This window comes from Melospiza melodia, chromosome 11 (assembly GCF_035770615.1).
Source record: "Melospiza melodia melodia isolate bMelMel2 chromosome 11, bMelMel2.pri, whole genome shotgun sequence".
Taxonomy (NCBI): Eukaryota; Metazoa; Chordata; class Aves; order Passeriformes; family Passerellidae; genus Melospiza; species Melospiza melodia.
The window spans coordinates 8484816-8510973 of NC_086204.1; the positions used below are offsets into that span (position 1 = coordinate 8484816).

The following is a 26158-nucleotide window of genomic DNA, read 5'->3' on the forward strand; positions in this document are numbered from 1 at the left end:
CCAGCCCGCCCTGCAGCGCCCCTCCGCCGGCTCCGTCCGAACCATCTTCTTCTCGGCTTCCCGCTGAACAGAGGGTGTTTCTCGAGCGGTCAAAATGTTTCAATTTAAACAATTGTTCTTTTTCAGTGTTCTCGGTCTTTCTGAGAGACTTCTGAGGAGATGAATGTTTAATACGCTGGAATGAGTGAAAAAAAAAAAAAAAAACAGCTCAGACGCATAACTGACTTCAGGGAGTTCTGCAGGAAATGATCCTTTAGGGATATTTGGGGTCACTGTTGGTGTGACTGATCTGATCCTGAAGTTAGGCTGTAGATAAGAAGAGGGGTCACAAAGCCTCCAAGTGATGTCTTGCACTTGCAGCTCACTCCGGAGCAAATCAGCGCGGAGCTGAGAAGTGATTTCATGTACCGCCTGGAGCAGGATCAGCAATTGCAGAGGGTGAGTGTGTGTCCTGTCACCTGTCATCCTTGCCCTGGGCTCTGCGTTTACCAGAAGGGCTGGAACGTAACACAGTGTATAAGGCTGGATTTCAGCACAAATACACAGCACGTTTTCAGCAGTGCTGGGTGTTCCACTGGGGTGGATGAGGGGGTGAGTTGTGCTGTGCCAGGAAAAAGTACAAACTATGATCTGTTCTTTGGCAGTTTTTCCTTTGAGTAAGGGGAAAGTGAGGCAAAGTATAGATGTGGGGCAGAACAGACTGCTTTTTGGAGATTTTGGAAATGTCCTGAACTTTTTTTCCAGATCCAAGAAGAGAGAGAGGCTTTACCTCTGAAGAATTTTGAAAGTGAAATTCTGGAGGCAATCCGTCACAATTCTGTTGTTGTCATCCGTGGTGCCACTGGTTGTGGTAAAACCACTCAAGTGCCCCAGTACATCCCAGATCTCTCTTCCCTCCTACCAGCCACCCTGCAGTCATTCTTTTCACGAGGAGTAGTCAGGGCACGGGCCCCCTGGTGTTTCAGGCACAAGGATCATCAGCCAGCAAGAGGATCAGCCCAGGACACAACAAAATGCACCTTTCAGGTGACATCGGATGACTTGCTCTGGTGAGACGCCACCTGCAGAGCTGCCTCCCGCTCTGTGGCCCCCAACATCAGGACATGGAGCTGCTGAATCGCCCCAACCCAGGCCAAGAGACACTTCCAAGCCAAAGTCCAAACCGTGGGGATTTGCTTTACTCAGCGCGCCGGGATCACTCCTCCTAACGGTGCACACGAGGCACGCAGCAAACTGCAATATATGGTTATACACTATGCATATTCATTGTTTTCTTTAGAAAAGGTGTGGTTATGCAAAGTAAACCTTAGAATTATTACCATTAGCGCAGGCGCAGTGCACCCTGGTGGCCGCACTGAGGAAGGCTCCGCATCCTCCTCGATGCTCCTTTGATGAAGGCTGGACGTCTTCCTCGCCGTGCCCTTTTCACCTTTCCCCTCTAGGCATGGGCAGTCTCTTGTTAGCTGTTTCAGCGATTTCTCACTGGGTTTAGCAAGCTCTGTCCTTCATTTTATGCAAGTTTTGGTCCCTGTTTCTTGCCAAACTTCATCCTTCGCTTGTGGCTTAATGTTTGCTAGCTTCTATATTGGCTACGATGTATCTTATTCCTGCCCGAGTATGCCTGGACACAGCGCTTTTAACCCTTTCAGGAGCGAGTCCAGAGAAGGCCTTGATGATTGTCCATAGGCTGGAGCCCCTCTGCTCTGGAGACAAGGCTGGGAGAGCTGGGGGTGCTCAGCTTGGAGAAAAGGAGGCTCAGGTGAGACCTCAGAGCCCCTTGCAGGGCCTAAAGGGGCACAAGAGAGCTGGAGAGGGACTTGGGACAAGAGATGGAGGGACAGGACAAGGGGGAATGGCTTCCCACTGCCAGAGGGCAGGGTCAGATGGGATATTGGGAAGAATATTCGTTGTGAGGGTGGGGAGGCCCTGGCACAGGTTTCCCAGAGAAGCTGTGGCTGCTCCATCCCTGAAGTGTCCAACAACAGGTTGGAACAGGGCTTGGAGCAACCTGGGATAGTGCAAGGTGTCCCTGCCCATGGCAAGAGATGGAATGGGATGATTTTAAGGTCCCTTCCATCCCAAATCATTCTAGGTTTCTATGATTCTATGCCTTCCTAACCTGCATGACAGCATTCTGCACTGACACATGGAGGTGCACAGCTCAAAAAAAACAGGGAGAAATACCTGCTTATTAGTGATCCAAAGCTTGCTGTTACAAAAGGGGTTTCTCTTTTTAATTTTGCATTAAGGTGTATAAACACAGAGATCAGACAGAAGCAGGATTTTACATGCACAGACAGTGTCCCAGTGACTCTGTTGAACAGATACCAGCCTGAGCAATGATGGTGTCACACTGCTGTTTAAACCCACAATGTAGTGTCCTCATGGAGAGAACAAAACACAGCTGAGAGGGGGTCAAGACAGATCTTCCTCCTTTCTAGGCAAAAGTCATCAGCCCTCTCCTCCAAGTGGGAAATATTTGCTTTTTTTATTAAACAATCCCAGTCAGTCCTGGAACATGCAAAGCTCCAGGGGAGCAGTGTAAAATGTCAGGCCACGTGCCCCAGCAAAGCCAGCCCTAACAGGAAGGGGCTTGGGCACAGTGCCAGTTCCCTGAAAGAAATCCTGCCCATCATGTGGGGGATGTGTCACATGACAGATAATCCCAGAAAAGAAACCTCCAGATGGACATGGAAGTGAACAACATCATACATGTGGCACTTGAGGATGTGGCTCAGTGTTGGACTCAGGAGTGTCAGGTTAATGGTTGGGCCTGATGATCCTAGAGGTCCTTCTCAGTGTAAAGACCCCATGACTCCATGGTCAGTCACCATTAGGCCACGCAATGCTGTCCAGCTTGGCTTTGGCCTTGATGATGAACTCACTGGAGGCAGCAACAAGAGGAAGCCGTGGAGGTCCCATGGGAATGCCAGAAACAGAGGTCATCACAGCTTTAGTCTGTGCAACACCAAAACCTGGGCAGACAAAAGCAAAATCAGGACATTTGCAAGACCACTTTCCTTCAAGCAGCCTCAATACAGGTGTCCAAGAAAGCAGCAGTGTGGATTTTCTGTGTAATCCAGTATCAACCAGGCTTCAAGCACTTCTTGGAAGTGAGAACAGGATAACTGAAAAGAGGTAACTGTGCTTGCAGACAGGAATGGCATTACAGTAAAAATGACACCCACTCACTACATTTTTTCATAGGTAAGCATCACCCAGTGCAGACTCACACAGAGCCAAGCCTTGGGAGTAGCAGCATCCTGCTCTCTGGCCATAGCTCACAACTTCTTTTGTACCTTTGGATATTTAGTGTTTGCCTCTTCATCTAAAGGCTAAAAAATAATGCAATTCCTCTGGCTTTGAACCCAAGAAATACAACAGGCTCCAAAGCTTGGTGAGATTCATCAGGGCTTGTGTACGTACAGCAAACCCACAGCAAACAGTTCTCTTCATTAAATGTCTGATATAATTTAGTGTAAACATTTCCTGTCTGTTTCAGTCTCCCTAGATCACTCTGCTGGTTTTAATTGCTTTTTATATTTAAACTTGATATTGTTTCTAGAAATCATTTAATTTTAAAATGTTTTGGCCTTGTACAGTCGTCAACAAAATTCCTGTTTAATTACAGCAAGGCAAGAGAGAGAAGTATGAGAGCTATTCTTCTACCTGGGCACCACCATTTCAGAAAAATTACTGTAGAAATAAAGCTGGAAATGAGCTTTTGGAGATGGAAGAAAAAAAAAACCTAACAAAAAAATCAACCCACAGAAAGAGTCAAGATAAGAACAAGGGTAAATCACAGAGCCACAGCTTTAAACCTCTGAGATTTCACAGCAGAAGGAAGGAAGGGAGAGTGGAATCTGTCAGGGATGCTTGGTCAGCTCCCTTTGTTGAGCTCCCAACTGTACTAAGTTGGGAAACAGCAGATGCAACAGTTTTTCACTGCAAAATCTTTCAGGAAGGAAGTTCTAAGAGTACAGCAACATGAGAGTTTGAGAAGCAGAAAGTTTGCACTTTTAGACATAGTGAGGGAAACAGGCAGTGTTTACCCAGTTTACTTACCCAGCTTGATGACAAAGTTGAGAAATTCCCCAGTGAGAAACTAGAAAATACCAACAGTAATTTATTAACACCCTCAAATTTGAAGGTGTAAAAGCATCTACAGCTACTACATTTATATCATTGCTCACTTGCATGGATGAGATCAGAGTTGAAGGGTAAGTGGTTAAAAGGCAGTGAAGAATGGTCAAAAAAGTGAGGAGGGATGAATAATAAAAAGGGGGGGTCAGAGATGAAAGAATTTTTCTTTGATAAAGCTGTCTCAGCATGGATGAGAACAGCCACAGGAAAGCTCAAAGACAAACAAGGTTGCTCCCAGGGAGGCCGGGGAAGATGCTGTACCTGATACTGCTGTGCCAAGGCAAGGTCTGGCTTTGCAAAGGCTTGCAACATCAGATTGGTCTGTCGGCCTAAGTAGTTGTATGTACTGCCAAAACAACAAACCAAAATTAGAATTGGTAAATGCAAAGAAGGAACTTAAAACCAGTGAAACAAAAGAAGTAACCACAGGCTTTTGCTGTTGACATTGTCATTATTATGAGAGAAATTAGTGGAATTTATGTGGGGTGCAATCTAATGTCAAGCATGTGAGGTATGCCAAGCTCCATGGAAGAATTAAGAGAGCTGATTTCTCTTCCCAGTTCTTTCCAAATGGAACTGCTTTCCAAAACTAGAAATAAAAATACATCATTGGGCAATAAGGAAAGTCAATCACTTAATTTTCCAGTTGCTTGTTGATTTAATGGATTGCCTAGATGGGAACACAAGTATCACACAGGAATCATCTCATCAGCCTGACATGAGGGGCAGAGAATAAATTAGAAATTAAACTCAGCACAGCCCTTTTCCTCACAGACTGCTCATGTGAACTAACAATTTTACCCTCTCTGGGATTTGGTTCCTTACCCAAGGCAGATAGAAGTGATTACCTACTTCAAAAGTTGCCATGAGGACAAAAATTACATTGAAATCTTTGGGTCAGCTTAGAAACCACAGCAATGATCATCCAAAGGAACATCATCTGAGATCCTGGGTTATATGACTGTCCCATCACTAGGCCTGGGGCTAGATTGTACAGAGTCTGTTTGCCTCTGTACATCCCTATCCTGCAAAATCCTCCATTGCTGTGACTGAAAACAGTCAAGGAAATACTATGCAGGTAGTGGAAGATAAAACAGTACAGTGTATGTGTGAGGGGAAGGAGTCCAAGACATACTGACCTTCCAACTGCTCCATTTGCCCCTAGTGCCAGTGCACCCAACAGTTGCTAGTTTGGGGTGGAGGAAGAAAAAAAAAGTAAAAACAAAAATTATTCATGTAATAAAATAAAGGGAAAAAAGGGGTGGTGGGAGGGAGCACCAAAACTGCCTTGCACTGAGTGTCCAGGGTTACTTCTTCCCCAAAGCTGAAGCAAGAGAGTACCTTAGAAGAAATTACTTTTAAGAGAAGCTTCTTACCTCATCCACCCCATAAAGAAATTCAAACTCCCCTGTTTCATTCTTGTGTATGCACTGTGCCAGGTCCAAGAGGTCTGTGTCACTGAACTTCACACCCTGGAAGGTGGGGATCTGTGCTTTTATCCCATCCAGCAACTCTTCCACACGAACTGTGCAGAACAGCAATCTCATATGAGGGAACACAGGCCTGTTCTGGGACAGTTCCCTGCCTTGTCCCCAAGAGCAAGACTTCATATTTTACAAGTTGTTCACTTTCAGCCTAAGTCCAGTAAACTACACAGCTCCAAAACAATGAGTAAGACAGAGTAAAACTCTTTTACTAGATCAGAAAAAGTTTAGGAATGAACCAGCAACAACACATTTAAGACTAAATATAAATCCATGCTTTCAGAAACACCATATAACCTGCTTCCCAGAGCAAATGACCAAAGATCTGTACTCTGTACTTACTCTTCACACCTGTTAGAGGAGGAATGTGATAGTAATAAAATGGCACCTCAGGGGCTTCAGATGCAACCTTCTGCATGAAAGCAATCAGCTCATCTAGAAGGAAACCAGCAGGGATCCCGTAAGAGAAGGTGATCATCCATAGGGAGACACAGTTCAGATTCACAGCACGGGGGCTGTGGAGAGCCCTCAGCTTGTGCACACACACAGCAAGTCATACAAAACCCTTCACAGGTCATAAAACATTAAATGTGACATAAGTCAGGGGAGGACCTTAAGAAAGGCAAAGACATTATTTCTTTTAAACCAAACCAGTTCCAGTAGCTCCCACTCATTCTCTTACAGGTGTAACTCAGACAAGCTCTCACATGTGCCAGGTCTGTGTGCCAAGTGGCCTCAGCAGGATCACTTGTGTGCAACAGAGGACAAGGGATCAAGTTCACATTCACCTCCCTGCGGTATGGTGCTTTCACATGAACATTTCCATTCAAATTCATTCAGACAACTTCTAATATTTCTTTTACAACCCTCCACTTCATGTGGTTCTTTTATGTTATTGTCAGGATCTTAAGGACAAAAAACTCAGTTTGCAAGTTTTGAGGTAACCTTAGACAGACAGAACCAAGCCTGATCACCTCAGTAACAAGAGCCACACCTGTGTATCAGCAGTTGCTCAACTTGGTCAGTGCCCAGCAAGGGTCACCATGGAACCAGCTGCTTCTTAGTGAGCCCCCATCAAGCATGAACACCAAACTATCCATTCAGAACACAGACTAGTTAACTAGACCATTCTTTCCAAAAGCAATTCTTCTTCTTACAAAAAGCTAACAAAATACATCCCAAAAGACATCCTTCCCATTTCTTACCAGGACAATTCTGCTATCTCTCCTCTTTAAAAAATGCTTCTTGCAGGTTTTGCTTTTCCATTACAGTTGAACAAATATTATTATCAGAATATTTTCCAAAGAAAGCACATGACATTCATCCTTTATCTATGACCAAAAGGCCTCAGCAATCTCATCTACTCACCTTTGTTTGTGGGTTTGAAGAAGAAGGGGGCTATGACAGCAATGCCATCAGCACCTATGGCTGCTGCATGTCTTGCCTATAAAAGACAGAGTGGAAAGTATCTAAGGGTACATCTGCTTCTATTTATCACACACAGAGTGAAAAATATATACACACCAGCTCTTGGCACTCTGGCAGATTCAGTGCTCCCACATGAATGATCACGTGGTCCAATCTGCACAAAAAAAAAACCAAATTCAGAAGATTTTGGGAAGGGTCCAGTGATGATGAACTACCAGGCTGCCAAAATTACTTGCTTCAGCCCAGGCAGTCACAGAAGAAGAACCTAAAAAAAGAGTTGAGCCTGGATTGACCTGATGACCAGAAACATGGATTAATGCTGACAGTGACAAGTGCTGGTGGAAGAAAGAAAAAAACATTTGTAAACATGAATCACATGGGACTTCTTGCTGTAGTGCTTGCAAGGCTGTCAGGAGGGATGAATATTAGCATTTTATTAGGAAATTTGAAATTAAGACATAAAGGATTTAAGGGGAGGCTGGAAAGTTTAAAGGGAATCAAAGCATATCTTTATTTTCTAGACCTATTTCTCTAGACCTACCAGAAGAGTTCAACCTCATAACAGCACCTTTGACTGCTTGTCTGCTCCTGCAAAGGGAATCCTCCATGCTCCAGTCCATCAACCCCACTGCTGTTTTTCTCCTTTATATCCATGGGAGACATGGATATAAAGGCTATGGATCGGAAGGCCATGATCCTTCACACCAGTTTATTTCTCCTCAATATCCAAAACACCTCCTCCTCTGCACATCCTCTGACTCAGCATCCAAGAGAAAGGCAGCAGTGAGGGGTATAAGGGTGTGACTGGTACAAGAAAGGGAGAATGAAGCTGCAATTGGATACACAGCTGCAGATCCAGACTGAATTCTTTCTTCTGTTACTAATTTTGTACCTTTAGGGCATGTCACACCTTAGCTTCAGTCACACCAAATAATGTAATATATAAAAAGGTCAAGCCCTTTCTCATTCCCCCCATCTCTCAGTGTACCAAAGAGAAGGATTCTCACAAGCTCTCTGAGCAGCAGGAACACACACCAGCTAACTGGCAGTGGCAAAAATACACTTCTGTGATAAACGAGTTGGGGAACAAAGCCTAGCAACACAACACCAAGGAAAAAAAAAAAAGGCATCAGCACACTTTATTTTCCAACCAGGCATTATTATAACATAAGATCTGGAACCCCCATTCCCTCTCAGTTACTTACTTGTCTTTTCCCTGGCACATCCATTCTTCTGCCAACTGCTTCCTCTCCTGGATGCTAAGGGATAGGCCTTCTCCTGTTGTGCCATTCACTGTTCCAACACAACAAAACACAGCACACTGGCTGAGGCCTCACCTACACACATGGGTTTCACTGAAGACAAGAACTAACATTTTTCAGTTGGGAAGAATCATTCAGATCAGTCTTCTCTGCCAACATATTATCCATTCATCTTTGGGAACATCACCTTATGAATGCACCTATTTTATCCCCCACAGAAATGGAGTGTGGGCAAAAGCAGATGCCTGCAGTCTCTCCACTAGTGAGTATAAATGGCCAGGATGATCCCACATCCACATTCCCTCCCACTACAGCTCCTATTAGGTAAGACATCACAGGATTCCCATCCAGGTGAAAGGCCTGTAACACAGTTTCTGTTACTTACCAAAAATGTTCTTCACATTCTGCTCATTTACCAGATAATCCACGTACTGACGAATCACTGGGAGGTTAATTTTTCTGCAATGAAAGGAACCACAGCAACCATTAAGCCCCCACCCACAGTTATTTTAAACTTAGTGATTAAGAAAGCAAAAATCCTCATGTATTTTGAAGCCCTGATTTTGCACACACACAGATTACCCAGAGGTAAGAAACCCTTGACATCTGTTAAATATCTGAGGGTAGCAGCTCAGCCTTGAATTCTCTCTTGCAGTTTCTGTTCCTCCTGACAAGTAGTTCACTGTTCCAAACTTTTACTGGGAATTGCTGCAGGCTTATCACAGCAAAGAACTTTTTAGGGAGATGTGAGAGAACAGGAGACACTAAAACCTCTTCCTCTTTTGAGGGAAACAAGAGTCCTCTCGAGAGCACAAAGTTATTTGTGCAAGTGCTGGCAAATGGTTAAACTGCTGGATGTTATAACTGCTGGATACAGAGAGGGAAACGCATCCGCTGGATGTGACTTTGACCTCTCTCTCATCAAAGGATGAGGAGAGCAACAGAATTCCCTGGCAAGAGGGGAAGGAGAATTCTTGGGTTATCTTCTATGCAAGACAAATTCATTTTGTTTACTAGTGTGTAATATTTCACTGTTGTTTTTATTTGTCAAAAATACAGACCAAACCTATGGCTGGGAAGTCAATTCTGATGTCTTGATAGGTTTTATAGAACATTCAGAATTCCATAGATGCCTTCGCAGAACATATCTGACAAGGACCATGCAGTCCAGGCAGAGGGCTCTGGTCACTCTCTAAATATCATGTAGCAATAAATTTAGGTCATAATTAAAAAAAAAAAAAAAAAAAAAAAAAGAAATCAGAAATAAGTTTCCTTTAAAACAAGAATCCAAGCAGTGACTGCAATGGAATGAGTTCCCTGACTAGGATGGAGCCTTATTTTTCAGCACATAAAGTAAAGTTCACTTTTGGAGATCTGTACTAGCAAATCTCCACTGTGTCTCTCAAAAGCATGTACAGATCCTGACACACCCCCCCCAAGAGCTCAGAGTTCTCTTCTGACTCCAAACAACTCAGTCTTGCAACATCAAAATGCAGTGAGAAGGCTTCTGTTTGCCATGCCCGCTCTGAAGAAAGCTGAATTTCAAGTTTCAATTTGATGTTATTTTTAAAACTGTGCTGCCCTTGCAGAATTTTCTTCAAGTTTAGACTAACTTCATGTACTCATACACACATGACTACATGCATGACTTAGCTCAGATAGAGAGAAGTCTAAAAGGCCTTTGGATTCTGACAATTATTTTCTAGCTCTCAAGAGCTCTTTGTAACTAGGACTGCAATTTTCCTTAACAAACGTTAAAACAGTGCAATGCTCTACACATGTAACTGTACTATGATTTAATTTGCACCTACAAAGCAACAGAAAAGGAGAGAGACTGATCCAAATGAGACTGATCCAAACCCAGAGCCATAGTACTTGCTGGCAACAGGAAGAAGCAGAGACGGGAATCTAACTCAGGGACCAATTTAGTAGTTCCCCCAATCACATCAGAGATTGATTTAAAAAAAAAAAAATAAAGAAAAAAAACAGGCAAGAAAGCAAGAAAGGAAGCAGATCAGTTCCAAATAAGAAAGAAGGAAAATAGGGGTGGAAGGAAACAATAATCAGTGCAACTTTGACAGCTCACCCATCCGGAGTCATTGGAGTGATGGTAGCAGCTACGAGACCCTTTAACTTCTTTCGGGGTGCCATTGAGCTGTTTGGGGAGAAGGGAATAACCGGGATTACCGCCTGTGTTCAGGCGTTCCTGTGGAAGGGTGCAGCCCCCGGGGGCCGTGCAGCCCCGCCGGGCAGCTCTGCAGGGACCGGCCCCAGCCATTGCCCGGAACCGGCTGCGGGGGCCCTGCCCCGGCTCCCCCTCACCTCGGGACCGCCACAGCCGCGGCCGTGCGGGAACGAACAGGCGGGCAGGAGGCGGCGACAGCGCCGGGGACAGCGGCAGCAGCTGACGGCGGCACAGCCGGCCCTGCTCAGCCCAGCCCAGCCCAGCCCAGCCCCGCCTCCCCATCAGTCCAGCCCATCTCCACCCAGCCCGGCCTCTGCCTGCCCCTCAGCCCCACGGGCTCCTACTGCCCGTGCTTCGTGCAAGAGATAAGCCTGGCTTGTTTTATCCGTAATCATCTGCAAACTTCAAGATAAAAAAAGAATAAACGAACCTTTAAATATGAATAAATAACAGGATGGAGACAAACAAAATCTTGGAATGATTTGGGTTGGAGTGGACCTTAAAAGGTCACCCAGTGCCACCTGCAGCCATGGGCAGGGGCACCTTCCACTGTCCCAGGGTGCTCCAAGCCCAATCCAGCCTGGCCTTGGCCACTTTCAGGGATGGGGCAGCCACAGCTTCTCTGGGCACCCTGTGCCAGGGCCTCCCCAACCCTCACATGGAGAAAGCTGTTCCAAATATCTCACCCAACATTGTCCTCACAGCCCTGCTGAGGTACTGGAAGCACTCCCAATGACAGTGCAGTGTCCCTGCTCTGGGACACACAGACAGATCCATGTCCCTCTGTGAGAAAGGCAAATGGAGCTCAGGCTCTCTGCTCCTGCCATGCAGCCCAAGGTGGTTTTACCAGATGTGTGTCCATGTGTGATGCACAGCACAATCCTCCCCATCCCACCAGAACTGCAGCTGGGCCAGGATTCAAATCTGCTCCCAGCAGATCTGACCAGCAGACTACTAGCATCCCCTAAGACAAGGTACTGCCCCGAACAGATTCACAGCAATAAACCTCCAAAATAAATTTTTAACAATTGTCTTAAGTGTGCACTTTCAGATCTTCCATTAGAGTGTGTTTTGAGAGCAGCCAGTGCCTGCAGGGAGAACAATCCCTTGTGTGATTCAGGAGCACGTTTTCCATGGATTCACATAATAACCTCAGGAGTTTGGAGCTGTGGTATTCCTCCTCCACCCCAAAATATGCTCACTGTGGGCTGTTTGCATGCAGAGATCACTCTCTGGGTTTCTGCTTATTAACAGCTCCTTACAAAGTACATACATTTCCCTTTTCTTAGAGGGTCATCTTGATCTTCCAGAAATCCCCTTTCTCTACACTCTTTCATTCCCACAGGTAATTTCTCTTTCTCCAGGCTCAATAATTCCATCTCTCGCAACCTTTTCCACCTCCCCAAAGTACCAGTATATTTCTAGAAGTTCACAGACAGACAATCCAGTGCTCTACAGAGCCATTTAGAGGAAGCCCTCAAGATTTCCTGAGTATTTTAATGCAGTTTTAGTGCTATCTCATGGTGTTGACAGCACAGGAGAGAAGCTTTACAGTAGCCTGGAGAGGTTTAGAGCTACTGAGAACCCTGCAGGAGTCAGAGATTGGCATAAAAGGGTTTTAGAGCTGTTTGGAGCTCCCCAGAGGAATTTTAAAGCCTCCTGCAGGAGTTGAGAGTTGTACAGTAGAGATTTAGAGGCATTTTAGATGCATTTAAAGACATATTAATGCTGCTTACAGCAACACAGAGCAGCTTAAGATCAGTTTAGGGGAGCTTTTGAGGTGCTGAGAAGAGGTTTAGAAGAGCTAAAGGAGTTTAGTGCCTTACAAGAGTTCTGGCACATTTCACAGGACTTTAGAGCTGCTTAGAACAGTCTATAGGATATTTAGAGCAGTTCAGAGTGGTTTTAGAGGGCTTCAGAAGAGTTTTAGCACTGTCTCTAAGCAGGAATTCCAGAACTGCAGAAGAGTTCTAGAGCAGTTGCAAGGAAACTGGGAAGGGCTTGAGATCTATTTTGAAGCATTTTACTGCTACTTTAAGCATTATGTTTACAAGCATTAGTGTTTGTAAAGCACTAAACTCCTTTAGCTCTTCTAAACCTCTTCTCAGCACCTCAGAGCTGAGAAGTTTCCTTCAGACTTTTTGTTGTTGCTGTATTAACTTTTCCACTACACTGACTACAACTTACCACACCTGAATTTTACTTCTACTTTCCCCAAATCACAGCTCTCTCTACTCATATACAGCTTTTACATCTGAGCTATCACATTTCTCAAGGAGACTTCTGGTTTGGTATAATTACACTACAGTCTTGCCTCTTTGTCTCTGCAATAACCAAATGTATCCAGATGTAATTTTCTTTCAAAGACAGACCCAAGTCTATTTCCAGAGAAATATGAAGTACTAAAGCCTAAATGAAAATTCAGAAACACAGTACCTGTTAAAGTGACGAAATTCTCCTAAATACCATCCTGGCTGGCTGGTATTCAGAAGTACATCATTTGGAGAATTGATGTGATTATTATGTGATTGTTAGGTGTAGGAAGATTTTTATTTGGTCAAGAGCAGCCAGTTCCATGTGTTCTCTGATGAAGTGAGCACAGAATCACTCATTCAGCAAGATTTAGGTAACACTGTCGCTGAGTGAGCAGGAAGATGCAGTAGTTTCACATCACTTGTGACAAACTAGCTGGAATCAGGCAGAAATATGGACAAAATCCACACACACATTTCCAGAGAGCAGATAACTTTAGGCTGAAGGTGAATCCAATGGTAACAAATTCCCCTGTTGATATAAAATGTGTAGGAAAGAGGATAAAGCCTAAACACAACCTCACTGCAGTTATGGCATGGATTTCCTTTCCACAATTCCTAAGGATAATAAGGAACCTCCTTGGAACAGTACTACACAGTACATTCAACTGCTTCTTTAGAAGATGGTGTGTTTCTGCTTGCTCATTTTCCATGCTGAGAGTGAGGATATAAAATGGAGGCTTTCTTTAGAGCAAGGAGGTAAGAGGCTTGTTTTGGGAGATGAATTTGCAGTAAACCACAGTACATCTAACAACATATAAGGACACTTCTACTGCCCTGGACAGTAAACACAGTAACATCACATGCTCATCTCCTTTGCTGTGAAGTGACATTTCTGCACTATCAGATGAGCATATGTTTACTAAAGTAAAGGCCATTTATATGTGGAAAGACTCAGTTCTTTTGAATTAAAATAATTGTCAAAGATTCTCTGACAGGCTCAAGCAGCGATGCAAAACTGCTTGGAGCTTTGTGTTGAGACCACTTGATAAAATATCTGTGTGGCCACACATCCCTGTCTGCCCCTCACACCCCCATTCTTCACATCACACTGCAGACTTCTCAGCCACAAGAACATGACTCAGAGTTATCATTAACCCCACTGCAACAACATACTTCTCCTGGGTTCCTCCAGTCCTGACACAATTAGGTCAGTGGAAAAGATTCCTGCTTGTGCACACAGTCTGTGCTTGCCTCTAGGGATGAAGGTAACTTAGAACACAACTGCATCAATGTGACAGCAGCAGTTGTAGTGCTGCCACACAGCAGATGGAAGCAGTTTTGCTGTGGAGAATGTTGCTCAAGGTCTTGTTACAGAGAGGAAAAGTGGAAATCACAAGTGATCATATCATAGGTTTGTCCTTGTCCTTATCCAATCAATGTAATTATTTAAGTACCAGCTCATTACAGTGCTCCTGCCCAGATGAAGACAGTAAAATTAAGGTACAAACCACATACCTTTATCTGCTTGTGCCCTCATCTCTGCTCCTTAAGGCAAGGGAAGAGAAAAACATTGCTTTGTTAGCTGTTCTAGAAAATGCCAGCCAAGACCCAGACACATATTTATGCCATTACACAGAGGTCAAAAGTCACAGAGCCTTTGGGACTTAATGGCTGCTGTGTGCTTGGATTTTCCTCTATTTGGAGGTACTAGTGAGAATGTGTGTCAGGTTGCACCATAATCCCATCCCCATTCTCTAAGTTTTGGAATGCATATAAACAGAATACATGTCCCCATGCCTGCCCTACTGTCTCATGCAGCTGTTGACATGTTCTCTCAATGTTTATGTGTAAAAACAAGAGTGCTGGAAAACAACCTCTTGGGAAAACACTGGGGATTGTTCTCCAGCCTGGGGGTGCTCCACCAGGAACAGTCAACTCTTTGTCAGGGACATCAGCTGGACACACAAACTCGCTGGGGGTTTGTTCTGGGCCTCTCTGCTTCAGAAACCAAATGAGAATCCACTCTGGGCTTGCCTTTATCTACAGAGTTATTGCCCCCTTTCCAAGTTAGTACTTCTCAATGCTCACCATTGGGGTAAATTTGTGGAGATTTGCCAAACTATTGTTGCTGGGTATTGTTTTTCATATCTGGAGGTGCTCAAAACCACTTCCCTCCCCAGGGTGACAGGATGACATCTCACCTTACCCCAGCCTATGACTTTGCATGCCTATGGCTCCTGAGTCAAGACCAAGCAGCTTCTCCTCCTCAAACACCGTTCTGCTGCTCCTGTTTGACCCAAGCAGAGCAGGTAAAATGGAGAAATATTTTACTCCATAAAATAAAAAGCACAAAGCATGCAGAGAAGTGGTTACACATTTCAACCTGTTTGAATAAACTCCAGTAGCAAATAACTGTACACCACCTTCTTCTGTGGCTCTGGAGAGATTTGTGCCTTTAGAGCTAAATTCACAATTGCTTTTTGGCATGGTTTCACTTCCCTTTTCAGAACAGGAGTGTATCACACAGCATCCTGATGAAGTTCTCAGCAAGCAAAGAGGGTTTCCTGTTAAAAAGTCATTCCCAGCTATTGATGTAAAATGTCCCAGAGAGCTCAGCTGAATTTGGCTGCAAGGAATTTGCACAAACCATGACAAACTGAGAGGTGTTCTCAGAACACAAACTGTGCAGTTTAATCTGCCCTATTGTGCTGGTACCAAACTCTGTCTGGAGCTGCAGCTGGCTAAATGAAGAGCCCAGCCTCACTGTGTGTATTATAAGCAGGACAGGATTTCACAATAGCTTTGTATAACCCCTTTGTGCAGATATCCAAGGGCTAAGAGGGCTGATTAACCTCAAATGCCTCTCAGAACAGCCAGCCATCAGAGAACACTGTCTGTCTTTCATAACATGCCAGCAAAAATCTCGTGAGGATGGTCTCAGCAGAGTGTGCAGCCAGATTTCTACCTACCCTTCACCCCTGTGGTAAAAAGGAAAAGCTGGCATTCTGTATAGCACCACTCTCCCATAATCCAAGTCAGGTGGGGGGCAGAGACACATTATTTATGTGAAATCCTTTCTCCCAAAGCACAAAACCTGCCACTGACCCCGTCATAAGTGGGCAGGCAGCCATGGCAAACAGGGGAAGTTACACAAGGGTGCAAAACTGTTTATGGAGCCAGATCACACACTAGTCCCAGTGTTGCCTTGTGGATAGTAGGTGGGGCCTTTGGCATTTGCGTGGGGGCTCTCCAATGAGACCCAGAGCAGGACAAGGCTCCAGCCTTCTGGTTTTCATAACAGTAGCCCCCTCCAGTAGGGTTGAGGCATGGGAGGAGCTTGCCCAAACTCAAATAAACACTGACATGCAGCATCTTATGAAGATGTGCAGCCTCCACAGGACACACTGCAACAGCTGGAAGGACAAGCACTGAAACTGTAAGTATGTCTACCTTCTCCACTTCCTTAATAGCACTAGTAGTTTGTGGCATGTTCTACCTGCACTTACTTGTGCTAGCAGTGTAACCTGCAGTAGTCCCTTGGGCCCATGCATTAACAGCTGCAGAAAATAAACTGAACACCCTATAGACATATTTATATGAACAGATGGACATTTCAAAGTTCAGCTTTCCTGTACATCTACAAAAATTCAACTGTATCTGGAGGATTCTTCTACTTGTCTCTCCCATCCTAAAGCATTGTTTTATGTAATTAAAAAAATATTTCTAACATGCAGTCACCAACAGTACTGGCCATAAAGTTACAAAATGCAGAGCTGTGAGGTCTACCCAGTAGCTACAGAAAGGTTATGTTGGGAAGCAGCTGGAATTAGCCAGTAAAGAGAAACCAGCTTGCTCAGTAGCTAATACAAGTGTGAAGCAGCAGCACTGTCTTTAAAGTGGCAATAAATTGTTGGAGGAAGTTTCAGTGTAATTGCTCATATTTGCTTCTAATGATAAGGATTCCTGCTTTATGATGCTTTGTTGATTTGTAAACACCATGGATGAAGGCTATTAGTAGAGTACAAGTGTGCAGCAGTCCCTGGTGACCACCATGCTGGTCAGGTCTGCTAGAGATGATGCACCTCCAGGCTGGGACCGGGAAGGGAAAACACCTGCCCTTACCACCAGCAGCTGTGTCCAGCTGTTTGATTCTGACCATCCCTTCATCTGTGCTGACAACTGAAGGTGCTGCTGGAAAAAGCTCAACAATGAAGCGGCTCCACATATTATTTTACAGACTCTAAAGGAATCCAGTACCACCAGGGTTTGTGGCCTCTTATGGTGTGTTTTAACAAAAACTTTTCAACCTCATATCCCAGGAACTCTTTGTAGCCATCTCTAGGCAGGGTATAGAAGGGGATTAATACAATTTAACAGCAGTACAGATATTGCAAGATGCAACAGCCAAGAAAGTGGCTACGTAGCACAAGGCAGTTGATGCTGACAATCCAGATAATCACTGAATTATGTGCTCTTTGCAACATGAAGGGTGAAGGACATTGCAATGTAACACAAGGCAGAGACTATCAGAATGTATATCATACACTACAATCTGCCTGGTTAACAACAGAAATCATATATGGAGGCCACTAAAATCTCAGCATTTTACCAGATCTGATCATTTAAACGCTGGTTTTGAATATTTTCACCCACTTTGTTTGGGACAGTGTTTTTAAGTTTTCACCTTTTTTCCTCCCATGTGAAGGCTATCAAGGAAAAGTCATTTATTCAGAACTGCAGAACACCTCATTTATCTAAAGGACTCTGAGGCTAAAAGCCTTTAAGAAAGCCATCACCTATCATGAGAGGCCAACTAAAGTTAAGAGCACAGTCAACACCAGATAACCTACCAAACCATTACAGCTTTTTTGTCTAGGAGCAAACAGACTGAAGTCCTTTTGACTTACGGATTTCCACAAAACACCCACTTGCAGGATCTCACTTTGTTGTCAGGAAATAGCTTTTTGTCACAGAGAAGTAAGGGCAGCATATCCTGAAAGAACACCTCCTCCAGTAGAAGTAGTTTCTTGGTCCTGGTGCTCTGTTCCTGCAGGGCTCAATGGCTTTCAGCCTATTTTCAGGCCTTCCACCAGCTCAGCAACAACTGAAAAGCCCTAGTGCCATATTAAAGAGATACCAATGAACTGTCTCTGCCTTCCAGCTCCGGCAAGATGATCAAGTCCTTCAAGCAAACATTTCTGTCCCTGGACCTGCAGTCCCCTCGCTGGAGCTCAGCAGAGGCAATGGTAACTGCAGCAATACTTGTATGCTGATTTGGAAAAAGTAGCTCCTAATTTCTGTCCCCACCCAGCTCATGGTGACTGTGCCTTTTGCTACCTTTCAGGCCAAGGACTATGAACTGCGTCAGTACGAGACAGCCAAGTGGGTCAGCACGGTCATCAGGGGGGAAAGCCAGAAGGAAGCAATGCGCCAGGGCTTCTGGAAACTCTTCCACTACCTCCAGGGAAAGAATGAAAAAGGTAGGACAAGCTGGTTTTCAATGAAAATAATTACAAGTAGTTAATGAACACAAATAATGAACAATAGAGGGGCTGGGAGATGCAGCTTAAGACTGGTTTTCCTTTCCTCTAGAAATGAAGATTGATATGACTGTGCCAGTGACCTGCCTGGTAAAATCAGGCTGCACAGACTTCAAGATCTCTTTCTTTGTGCCATTTGAACACCAGGACTGTCCCCCCCAGCCCACTGACTCCGATGTGTTCATTGAGGAACGGAAGGCAGCAGCTCTCTTTGTCCGGTGAGCAGAACAGCACAGGTGACACCACGAGAACCCAGGCAGTACCTGCCCTCATTAAAGTGCAGGCTACACTTGCTGAAGACATGATTAAATATGGATAGACCCCGCTGTTCAGTTTTAATTGCTAAAACCCAGCCCTTAGGCAATCTTATGCTTGGGTGTCTTACCATAAAGACAAGTGACCAAGTTGTGAAACAGATTTTTTTAGAAGGCACTTGAAAATTGCATTGAGTTTCAGAGATGCAGCCTCCAGAATAACCTTCTGAAGACAGTTTGTTTCATAGAATATCTAAACCACTCTCTCAGCTCTTTATTTGTAGTCCTGAACTGCCACAGAATACACAGGGCAGTTGGTACTTGGGTGCTTACTTTAAATCTTACCTTAAAAAACAAGGACCCGTGCTGCTTGACTGCTAGTTCAGCATGGGTAATTACTAACTACTATCTGCAGCACAAGTGCTCAAACTTGCTTTGTAAGTCTGAGTATTCTGTCTGTGAAAATAAAGCCAGGGCCTTGAGCCAAAACATCTCTTTTTCTCACTTTTACCAGATCCTTTGGTGGATTTGCCTCCCCAGAGAAGTATGCTGAGGAAGCTGATGCCTTGGCCAGAACCTTAAGAAACAGAGGCCAACCATTCCACGAAGATTTCTTTTATACTGCAGGCTATGACAGTCCCTTCAAGCTCTTCAACAGGCATAATGAAGTGTGGTATTTTAAAAAGTAACACAATGGGAGAATATTAAGTGGCTACTAATCAGCTCTGGATGAAAACAGACCTTATTATTGGCTTTTTAGTGCAGAAGAGTTTTAATTCACATGTGGACACTGTCCAAGTATATTTTCTCTAGGATGAAGTACTTTTCTGGATAAAAACATTTTAAAATGTAATTCAAAATCATACAAGATGGAGTGGGTGGGAAATGTAACAAATTTACTCCTCCTATTGAAAGATTCTAAGCCACGCTAATAATGTGAAAATAATCCTGCTGAATTTTAAGTATGTAGTTTATTTCTCATTAGAAGTGCTACAGCAGTAGTTGAAATGTTATGGAAAGGGAGTTCTTCATAACTGACTTTCATATGCTGACTTTCCTCATATTGACATCACCCCTGAGACCAGGGAGGAATTTAAATGAACTTTTCAGAAAAGCAAGCTTCCCTTAAGGAGCATTAGAAAGTAGAAACATAATGGCAGGCCTCAGTGACTTCTAAACAGTAACTGTTGTTAATTAGCATTATGAAAATCTCCCACCTCTGCAACTTTTTCCCCCCCTGAAGACCAAGTGTTGTATTGTTTAAATCCAGAACCCTTGGAAACAGGTTACCAGGTCCAAGCTGTACACTTGTTCTGAGAAGATCTCCACCTCAACACGTAATACCAGGATTACTGGTAGACTATTACTTTAGTAGCAAATAGCCAAGTTTAGCTCTCTCATTAAAACACTTGAAATAAATACTCCTTAACTTATTTAGCTTTCTCAAAAATATGGTGACTTGCAGCCTGCACACCAGCAGTATTTGACACCTCAGTTAAGACACTTGCAGAACTAGCATCTAGCCTAGTTTAGTTCCTGCTCTAAATTAAGCATTTTAAATTTAAATATAGCAGCCTGAGGTACTTTGCATCAAGCTGTTCCAGCCAGAAAGGAGGTCACAACACCAGGTAGAGTTTACAGATTTTTATTCACTCCAATCAACATCAGGCTAACATTACCAGTGAGGTAAAAACAAACTGACTTTTAAAATGCTGTTCATGCAAGTGTACCCATTCATCCAATCTTCCACCTATTAAGACAGACAGAAGAACCATTATAAGGTACCAAACCAGCACAACACACTTGATGGGAACATCTCAGACCTTAGGATTTCATCTCTGTTCAGTGAGAGAGTTCAAGCTAAGGTTTTCATCACTTGTTCCAACAAATACATTATTACTGCTCTTACACTCACCTTCTTAATTCTTCATGTGCTAGTTTCAGAGTTGCCTCTCCACCTAAATCAAGAAAACACAGTTAGCATATGCAGCAGCACAACTGCTAAAAGCTCCACAACAGTTTTGTAACCTCAGATAGAAATGGAACGGAAAGGGTTAATATCACAGGAACTCATTTGGCAGAATCAATTTCATCAGTGGCTACAAATATTTCCAGAAGTTTTTAACACAATTCATCTGTTGTGTGGACTTACCCAGTGAGGCCGCAGCCACAGCACAGTCCCTTCCTGAGGAAGAAAGAAATACTTTCAGAATAACAGACAGCAGCACTAAATGCAAAGTTTATTTATCTATTCCTTTCTATTCACTAAACTTTTACCTAAAAGGAAACTGACTTTTAGTTGGCATCTCACAAGTTCAATTTACAACACCCAAAGAGGATACACATAGCTTACAAATCCTAACTTAACTGGAAATACAGAATTCCTAACATTGGAAGAATCAGGGAAAGTAAAAAGCTACTAATTTGATTTGTGATACTGCCTCTCCGAACAATGTTGTATTTCATTATTTTAAATACCTAAAATACAAGTCCCATGGCTTCAATTTTCAAAGTGTTTGGAGTGTTCCAGTTTGTTTGAAAACAAGTTTGTACAGCAATAATCTAGAACTTGAGCTACATTTGTGTAGAGCCAATATAAAGATTACTAGTAACAACTCTGAGAAGTGACAGCCACAGACAAAGTTATTATTTTAATTCCAGAGTGCAGTGTTACATTAGTGCCCACAGAACAGCCAGATACAATAAAAGGAAGAAAAACCAGGTATCTTAAAGGACTAATTTTAGGCACCACTATTTAGGCATTCAGCACAAAGACAATACTGCAGGAATTATTAAATCCCATGTATTCTACTTACCTCAGGTACATTTATCTTGTTTCTCAAACTCCATGCAAGCATCACCCTGTAAAGAAGGGAAATTGTACTAGCACACCTTTGGCAGTGGTTTGAATGAGTGTCAATGTGGGTACTGTTTCAGCACAAGAGTTCTCCTCAGCCTCTTTCAGAGAGATTCCCATTGTTTAGAATTCATCACAAACAGTACATGCCAAGAGTAGCTTAATGGTTTATCTTTGTGACAAACCCTTTAAAGGGGGATCTGACCTTAGCCCCAACCACATCTTCATTCACATCACCAGAAGAGCTCTGATCTAGCCATGGAGATAAACTATTTAACACCTAAGAATTCAAGATCAGTGCCACTGCCTGAAACAGCCCATTAAATTTAATCAGCAAGAAGTTTAATAGCAGGTACTGCATTTATTTAGCCCAGAACGTGTGGCAACCCGGTAGCAGAGCTTTTCTTATCAAGTAGGAATTCAAGAAGCCCATAACAGTTACACATTTAAAGTGGTCACCACTAAGTCTCTTTAGTCACAGAAAGCAGTTAATTTTCAGATATGCAGCACCTTGGGGGAGTGAATCCTGCAGGCTGCTGGCAAATCCAGGCTTTTTACCTGGAAAAGGTAATAAAATAAAGAACCCTGCTTAATGCTGCAGCCTGCCCTATAACACCCAGGATCTAGTAAATTCCTCATTCCCTGTATCACACAGTTCTGACAGTCACACTCATGTGTTTCTAACTTACTGTTGCTGGCAGCACTCCCAGGTCCATCAGGTCCCAGCTCCATCACACCTGGATCAAAGCAAACCATTAGCACAGTACAGAAACTAGCACAGAAGGAAAAACCCAAGTCAGGTGCCTGCAGTCAGATAGAGCTAATTACAGACCTCCATGATTGAAGTCAAGGCAGTCACATCTCATCACACAGGCAGCTCACCCTGTCAGCCCTGTGCAGCCCTGCTAGGCTGCTATGGGCAAGAGGGCAAACACTTAAATAGTGCCAGAGCAAAATCAAGAGGAGCTCACTGGGATAGTTTAGTGCACACCAGCCTATCAAGACTGGGCTCCAGCCAGCAGCTCCCCTTGAAAAGATCCTCCTGTTTTGGCTGAGATGCATGCCACAGCCAATGGACCCCATGTCCCCTAGCTGACAAGCAGTTAAAAGCTTGAATTATGGGCCTATGTTGAAATCCCAACACTTAGGAAGTAAGAAAAAGTACTTACCTCACAATGAGAAACATTTGGAAGCCTGGAAAGAAAAAATTTGCTATTAGGCAAGGTCCAGCAGGAAGCTACAGTAGTAAGAACAGCTTGAGTGAACTACTGTATCAGGGTTTGGTTGATTGCTCCTCATGGGGATCAGAGACCTGATTCAACATCATTTACAGTAGGCTGCAACACTCCTATCCCCTTCTGAAGGCAGGTTGTCATAAAGCCACTTCCCAGCACTCTCGAACACTGAGATGTTCATTCCTCACCTCACCAATGCTGAAATTGCAGGAAGGAGCAAACCTTACAACTGCAGAGTTCAGTGATGTGAGGTTTGTGTAAGCAAGTTGGGCATATGAAGGGTAACTATTCTGGACACTAAAGTCACAGTAACATGGCATTCACAATTTAATTTTAACAGGAAAATTCTAGAGGTCATTAACACCACAATTATTTCATGCTTTTACTGTGAAATACAGGAAGCTAAAAGCACACTTACAGTACTAATTTTTGTCTCACGCTTTTAAATAACAAAATGAATTTGCAAGCATGTCTAAAAGCAAACTCTCAAATGCAGCACAGACAAAAGTAGCATCCATCTAAAAATGAATCTTAAATAATTACCTTTAATTAGGAAGGCCTTGTCTTCACCAACATCAGTAACAGGTGAAATGGTTTCTCACACAAAAGGCATGGGGGCTTATCTGTCAAGGGCAGCCTGCAAAGCAACAAGAAACTTTTAGAACATGGAGCACTAACACCTGATTAACTTTATTCTGCTATGTTTTGTGCTTGACTTCACAACCACATCCTACTCTTTATCTTCCTATTCATCTTACTACTTTTTTTATTGTTTAACCTATTTACTAATCTCCTGAGACATAAAGCAAAAAAAAAGTGTATCCCCTTCAGCTTCCCACATGATTTGTCTGAGGCTGCATCAGAAATTGGCGAAAGACAGGAACTGTGATCATCACAGGTCATCTGCTGAACTATGCACTCATCACACAGCAGCCTTTGCCCACAGCAGGGATTAAATGAGTTCTCACATGTCAGCAGTGCAGTACTTACCTTGTGACAGGCCATAGTTCAATCTCCCAGTGCCTGCAAGAACAGAAAACAAAGTCAGATCCCTTCAGCCTTTGTGCCCAAGCCCACAGCCCCAGCTGGGAGATCACAAGAGCCAGACACATCAGATAGGGGCGAAGCACTTGTTCATCACAGGATATTCTGCTGAACTATGCAGTCATCACTGTATCTGCTCTGCAACCACTGCACCAAGCAATCCTCTCTTGGGACTGCTGTGACAAGGACATTTCCCCAATTAAAAAAGAAATATTTACAAGTTTGAATACTAGCAAGTATAAATTGCTTCTGGTCCTAGTGGAAGTGAGGCATAAAACACATGCCATCCTTCTTACTGCTGTGTTCCAACAGCTCTGTGGAAGAAACCTCAATGGAAGTACGCATTTCTTACCAGGTGATGATGCTCCTTCTGCATCCCTCTGAAGAGCAGGGTTCAAATCCTAGGAGTAAAACACTTGTCAACAGTCTATTCAGCAGTCAAAGCCTTTAGGGGAATTTGAAGCTGCTGTGCCTCAGAAAACTTTTATGGTGGTATAAGTGTTCATCACTCTCTTGGTCAAGAGTAGCAAATAAGTGTCATCACTGTGGCACCAGAAGGATTCCTTTACTCAAGGAATTCAGCTGACAGCATCAGAGGAGAAGATGCTGTCTAGACAAACACTAAGCATAACTTTAAATTAAATTTTTAAGAATAATTTTTTTACCTTGGAAAGAAGCAGTATTAGGTCCGCACATTTGGAGGCAGATCTGAAAGAGATAAAAGAGTTAGATGGAGATGTTTGCAGAACTAGGGAGCTTCTCTGGCAATCTCATTGGAAAGCCTCAGCATGGAGTTTTCAGAAATCACTTCTGTCCACTACTCTTATACTGAAACCATCACAGGCTTTGAGATTTACTCAGTATCAATCCCCATAGTTAACAATTTTCTACAACATACTCCAGACCGTTTCTCCAAAATATTATTTATTGTTATGAACAAAGAAACAGCAGTAAGGAAGGAAAAAAGGGCCTGGGGGTACTCTTGCACTCTGATTACAGTATGAGCAGTAGTTCACAAACAGGAGCCTCGTAAAAATCTCTCCAGGACAAATAAACAGGTGACTTTTCCCAGCAGAAAAGTGAGGCCTGCCCATGACACTACAGGCAATGCCTGAATTACAACTCTGATACTGTAACTCCTGATACAGCAGTACCCCAGCCTGGTCGGTGTACACAAACCCAGCACTTGTAAACTTCAACTCTGAATTTCAGAAGCAATATTTACCTGCACTGAAGCCACAGGAAGGAAGAATGCAGCTGATACATGTTGAACTGAAAACAAGAAAGCATTTTAGTTTTTCTTCATCCAAAATTGATGCAATATTCAGAAACATTACTCTGAAAAACCCAAGCTACACCCAAATTACTATGAGTCTTATGATTTCTCCTGATGCATTTTTAATTTTGGCTATTTAAAGGATCGAGGCCACAAAAAATAATTACTGTTATGTTTTTTTAAGCAGAATGTGATTGCCAAACTACTTTGTTTTCTACCACATCAATTCTGGTGTATTATCACTGGGGCAGGCATGAACTCTGGCTGCTTCAAAGGCCCAGTGGTGTCCCAGCCTTCCCAGATAAGGCCATCAGAACTATCCCATGCCCAGCTCAGATATGTTGGCATTCATCACCCTCTCAGATGTCCCTACCAACATAGTTCTCATCACGTGCTGAGCATATAGCAGCAAAGTGAGCCACTTCTCCTCAAATGTGCTAAGTCAGGACCCACAAGGACCACAGAGTTTAACTCTCAGACTCGCACAGGCCAAGAGTCACCGATGTGCCTGAGAGCACCGTGCCAATGTTTCCCAAAGCCCAGCAGGGCCGGGGCTCTGAAGCCAGCCCTTAACTCTCCTACATGCAAACACATCCCAGCTGTGCGGGACCCTGAATCCTTCCATAACGCTACCGCTGCTCTTTGCACAACTTTCCCATTTATCTACAAAAACAAGCTCCTTAGAGCCCAGCTCAGTTAAAAAACCCAAACCCACAAAAAGCAGAGTCCTATCGCTTGTGTTTGCAAGAGGCACGGGATCCCGCCATACTGCACGGCCCCATGCCATGCACAGCAGCCTGGTAGGCCAGAGCCCGGAACTCAACGCCTGAGGCCTTGCACTGCCCCGCTATTTCCCCAAACCCGTGTGGGCTCCACAGGGCCTCCCTTGTGCATCCCCCAGGGCCGCAATGAGGCGGAGCCCCCGGCGGTCCAGGCCGCGGACCAGGCCCGGCCGCGCAATCCACCTCAATCCTCCTTCACCACCTCCCATCCGCGCCCGGCCCGCACTCGCGGGGCTCCTTGGCCGCCCCCGGAGCGGCACCGGCGCACCCCGAGCGCGGAATCGCCCCCACTCACCGGCGGGGCCCCCGAGGGACGCGGGACCCTCACGGCCGCGGGAGCGGAAAAGGAAGAGCGGCCGGAGGAAGTACCTTATATAGCACAGATCACGTGGTGCGGCCGCGGCCACACCCAC

General features: G+C 44.1%; 2 protein-coding genes, 2 long non-coding RNA genes and 7 other non-coding genes across 13 annotated transcripts; 2 read left to right on the forward strand and 9 right to left on the reverse strand.

The window, feature by feature from the left end:
• The first annotated feature begins 22 nt into the window (after nt 1-22).
• On the forward strand, nt 23-1256 carry LOC134422963 (uncharacterized). Its single transcript, XR_010028958.1, has 2 exons — nt 23-438; nt 745-1256. It is a non-coding gene; the product is annotated as an uncharacterized LOC134422963 (long non-coding RNA).
• Nucleotides 1257-2212: 956 nt separating this feature from the next.
• On the reverse strand, nt 2213-11250 carry NPL (N-acetylneuraminate pyruvate lyase). Of its 3 annotated transcripts, none has more exons than XM_063165483.1 (12): nt 11189-11250; nt 10404-10472; nt 8703-8776; nt 8261-8348; nt 7152-7209; nt 6996-7071; nt 5970-6062; nt 5520-5668; nt 5283-5329; nt 4405-4489; nt 4066-4105; nt 2213-2975 (listed from the first exon to the last, which is right to left on the reverse strand). In XM_063165483.1, the coding sequence occupies exons 2-12, from the start codon at nt 10466-10468 to the stop codon at nt 2824-2826; spliced, it is 927 nt and encodes a 308-aa protein (XP_063021553.1). In that variant the 5' UTR covers nt 10469-10472; nt 11189-11250; the 3' UTR covers nt 2213-2823. The 3 variants fall into 3 exon arrangements, with proteins under 3 accessions (XP_063021553.1, XP_063021552.1, XP_063021554.1); XM_063165482.1 differs by lacking the exon at nt 11189-11250 and adding an exon at nt 10640-10723; XM_063165484.1 differs by lacking the exons at nt 5283-5329; nt 11189-11250 and adding an exon at nt 10640-10723 and having other exon boundaries at nt 2818-2975.
• A 4757-nt stretch (nt 11251-16007) lies between these two features.
• On the forward strand, nt 16008-21063 carry HEBP2 (heme binding protein 2). Its single transcript, XM_063165486.1, has 5 exons — nt 16008-16193; nt 17919-18003; nt 18102-18237; nt 18350-18515; nt 19066-21063. The coding sequence occupies exons 2-5, from the start codon at nt 17929-17931 to the stop codon at nt 19238-19240; spliced, it is 552 nt and encodes a 183-aa protein (XP_063021556.1). The 5' UTR covers nt 16008-16193; nt 17919-17928; the 3' UTR covers nt 19241-21063.
• On the reverse strand, nt 20181-26096 carry LOC134422965 (uncharacterized). The gene is made up of 12 exons (XR_010028959.1): nt 26041-26096; nt 24913-24959; nt 24353-24395; nt 24040-24088; nt 23634-23666; nt 23187-23280; nt 22578-22602; nt 22098-22145; nt 21368-21413; nt 20704-20736; nt 20467-20509; nt 20181-20301 (listed from the first exon to the last, which is right to left on the reverse strand). It is a non-coding gene; the product is annotated as an uncharacterized LOC134422965 (long non-coding RNA).
• LOC134423386 (small nucleolar RNA SNORD47) lies at nt 20577-20652 on the reverse strand. The gene has a single exon (XR_010029096.1). It is a non-coding gene; the product is annotated as a small nucleolar RNA SNORD47 (small nucleolar RNA).
• On the reverse strand, nt 21478-21553 carry LOC134423379 (small nucleolar RNA SNORD79). Its single transcript, XR_010029090.1, has one exon. It is a non-coding gene; the product is annotated as a small nucleolar RNA SNORD79 (small nucleolar RNA).
• Nucleotides 23495-23579, reverse strand: LOC134423389 (small nucleolar RNA snR60/Z15/Z230/Z193/J17). Its single transcript, XR_010029099.1, has one exon. It is a non-coding gene; the product is annotated as a small nucleolar RNA snR60/Z15/Z230/Z193/J17 (small nucleolar RNA).
• LOC134423392 (small nucleolar RNA SNORD77) lies at nt 23748-23820 on the reverse strand. The gene has a single exon (XR_010029102.1). It is a non-coding gene; the product is annotated as a small nucleolar RNA SNORD77 (small nucleolar RNA).
• Nucleotides 24157-24238, reverse strand: LOC134423378 (small nucleolar RNA SNORD24). Its single transcript, XR_010029089.1, has one exon. It is a non-coding gene; the product is annotated as a small nucleolar RNA SNORD24 (small nucleolar RNA).
• On the reverse strand, nt 24467-24533 carry LOC134423393 (small nucleolar RNA SNORD75). The gene has a single exon (XR_010029103.1). It is a non-coding gene; the product is annotated as a small nucleolar RNA SNORD75 (small nucleolar RNA).
• On the reverse strand, nt 25287-25365 carry LOC134423388 (small nucleolar RNA SNORD74). Its single transcript, XR_010029098.1, has one exon. It is a non-coding gene; the product is annotated as a small nucleolar RNA SNORD74 (small nucleolar RNA).
• Nucleotides 26097-26158: the final 62 nt, after the last annotated feature.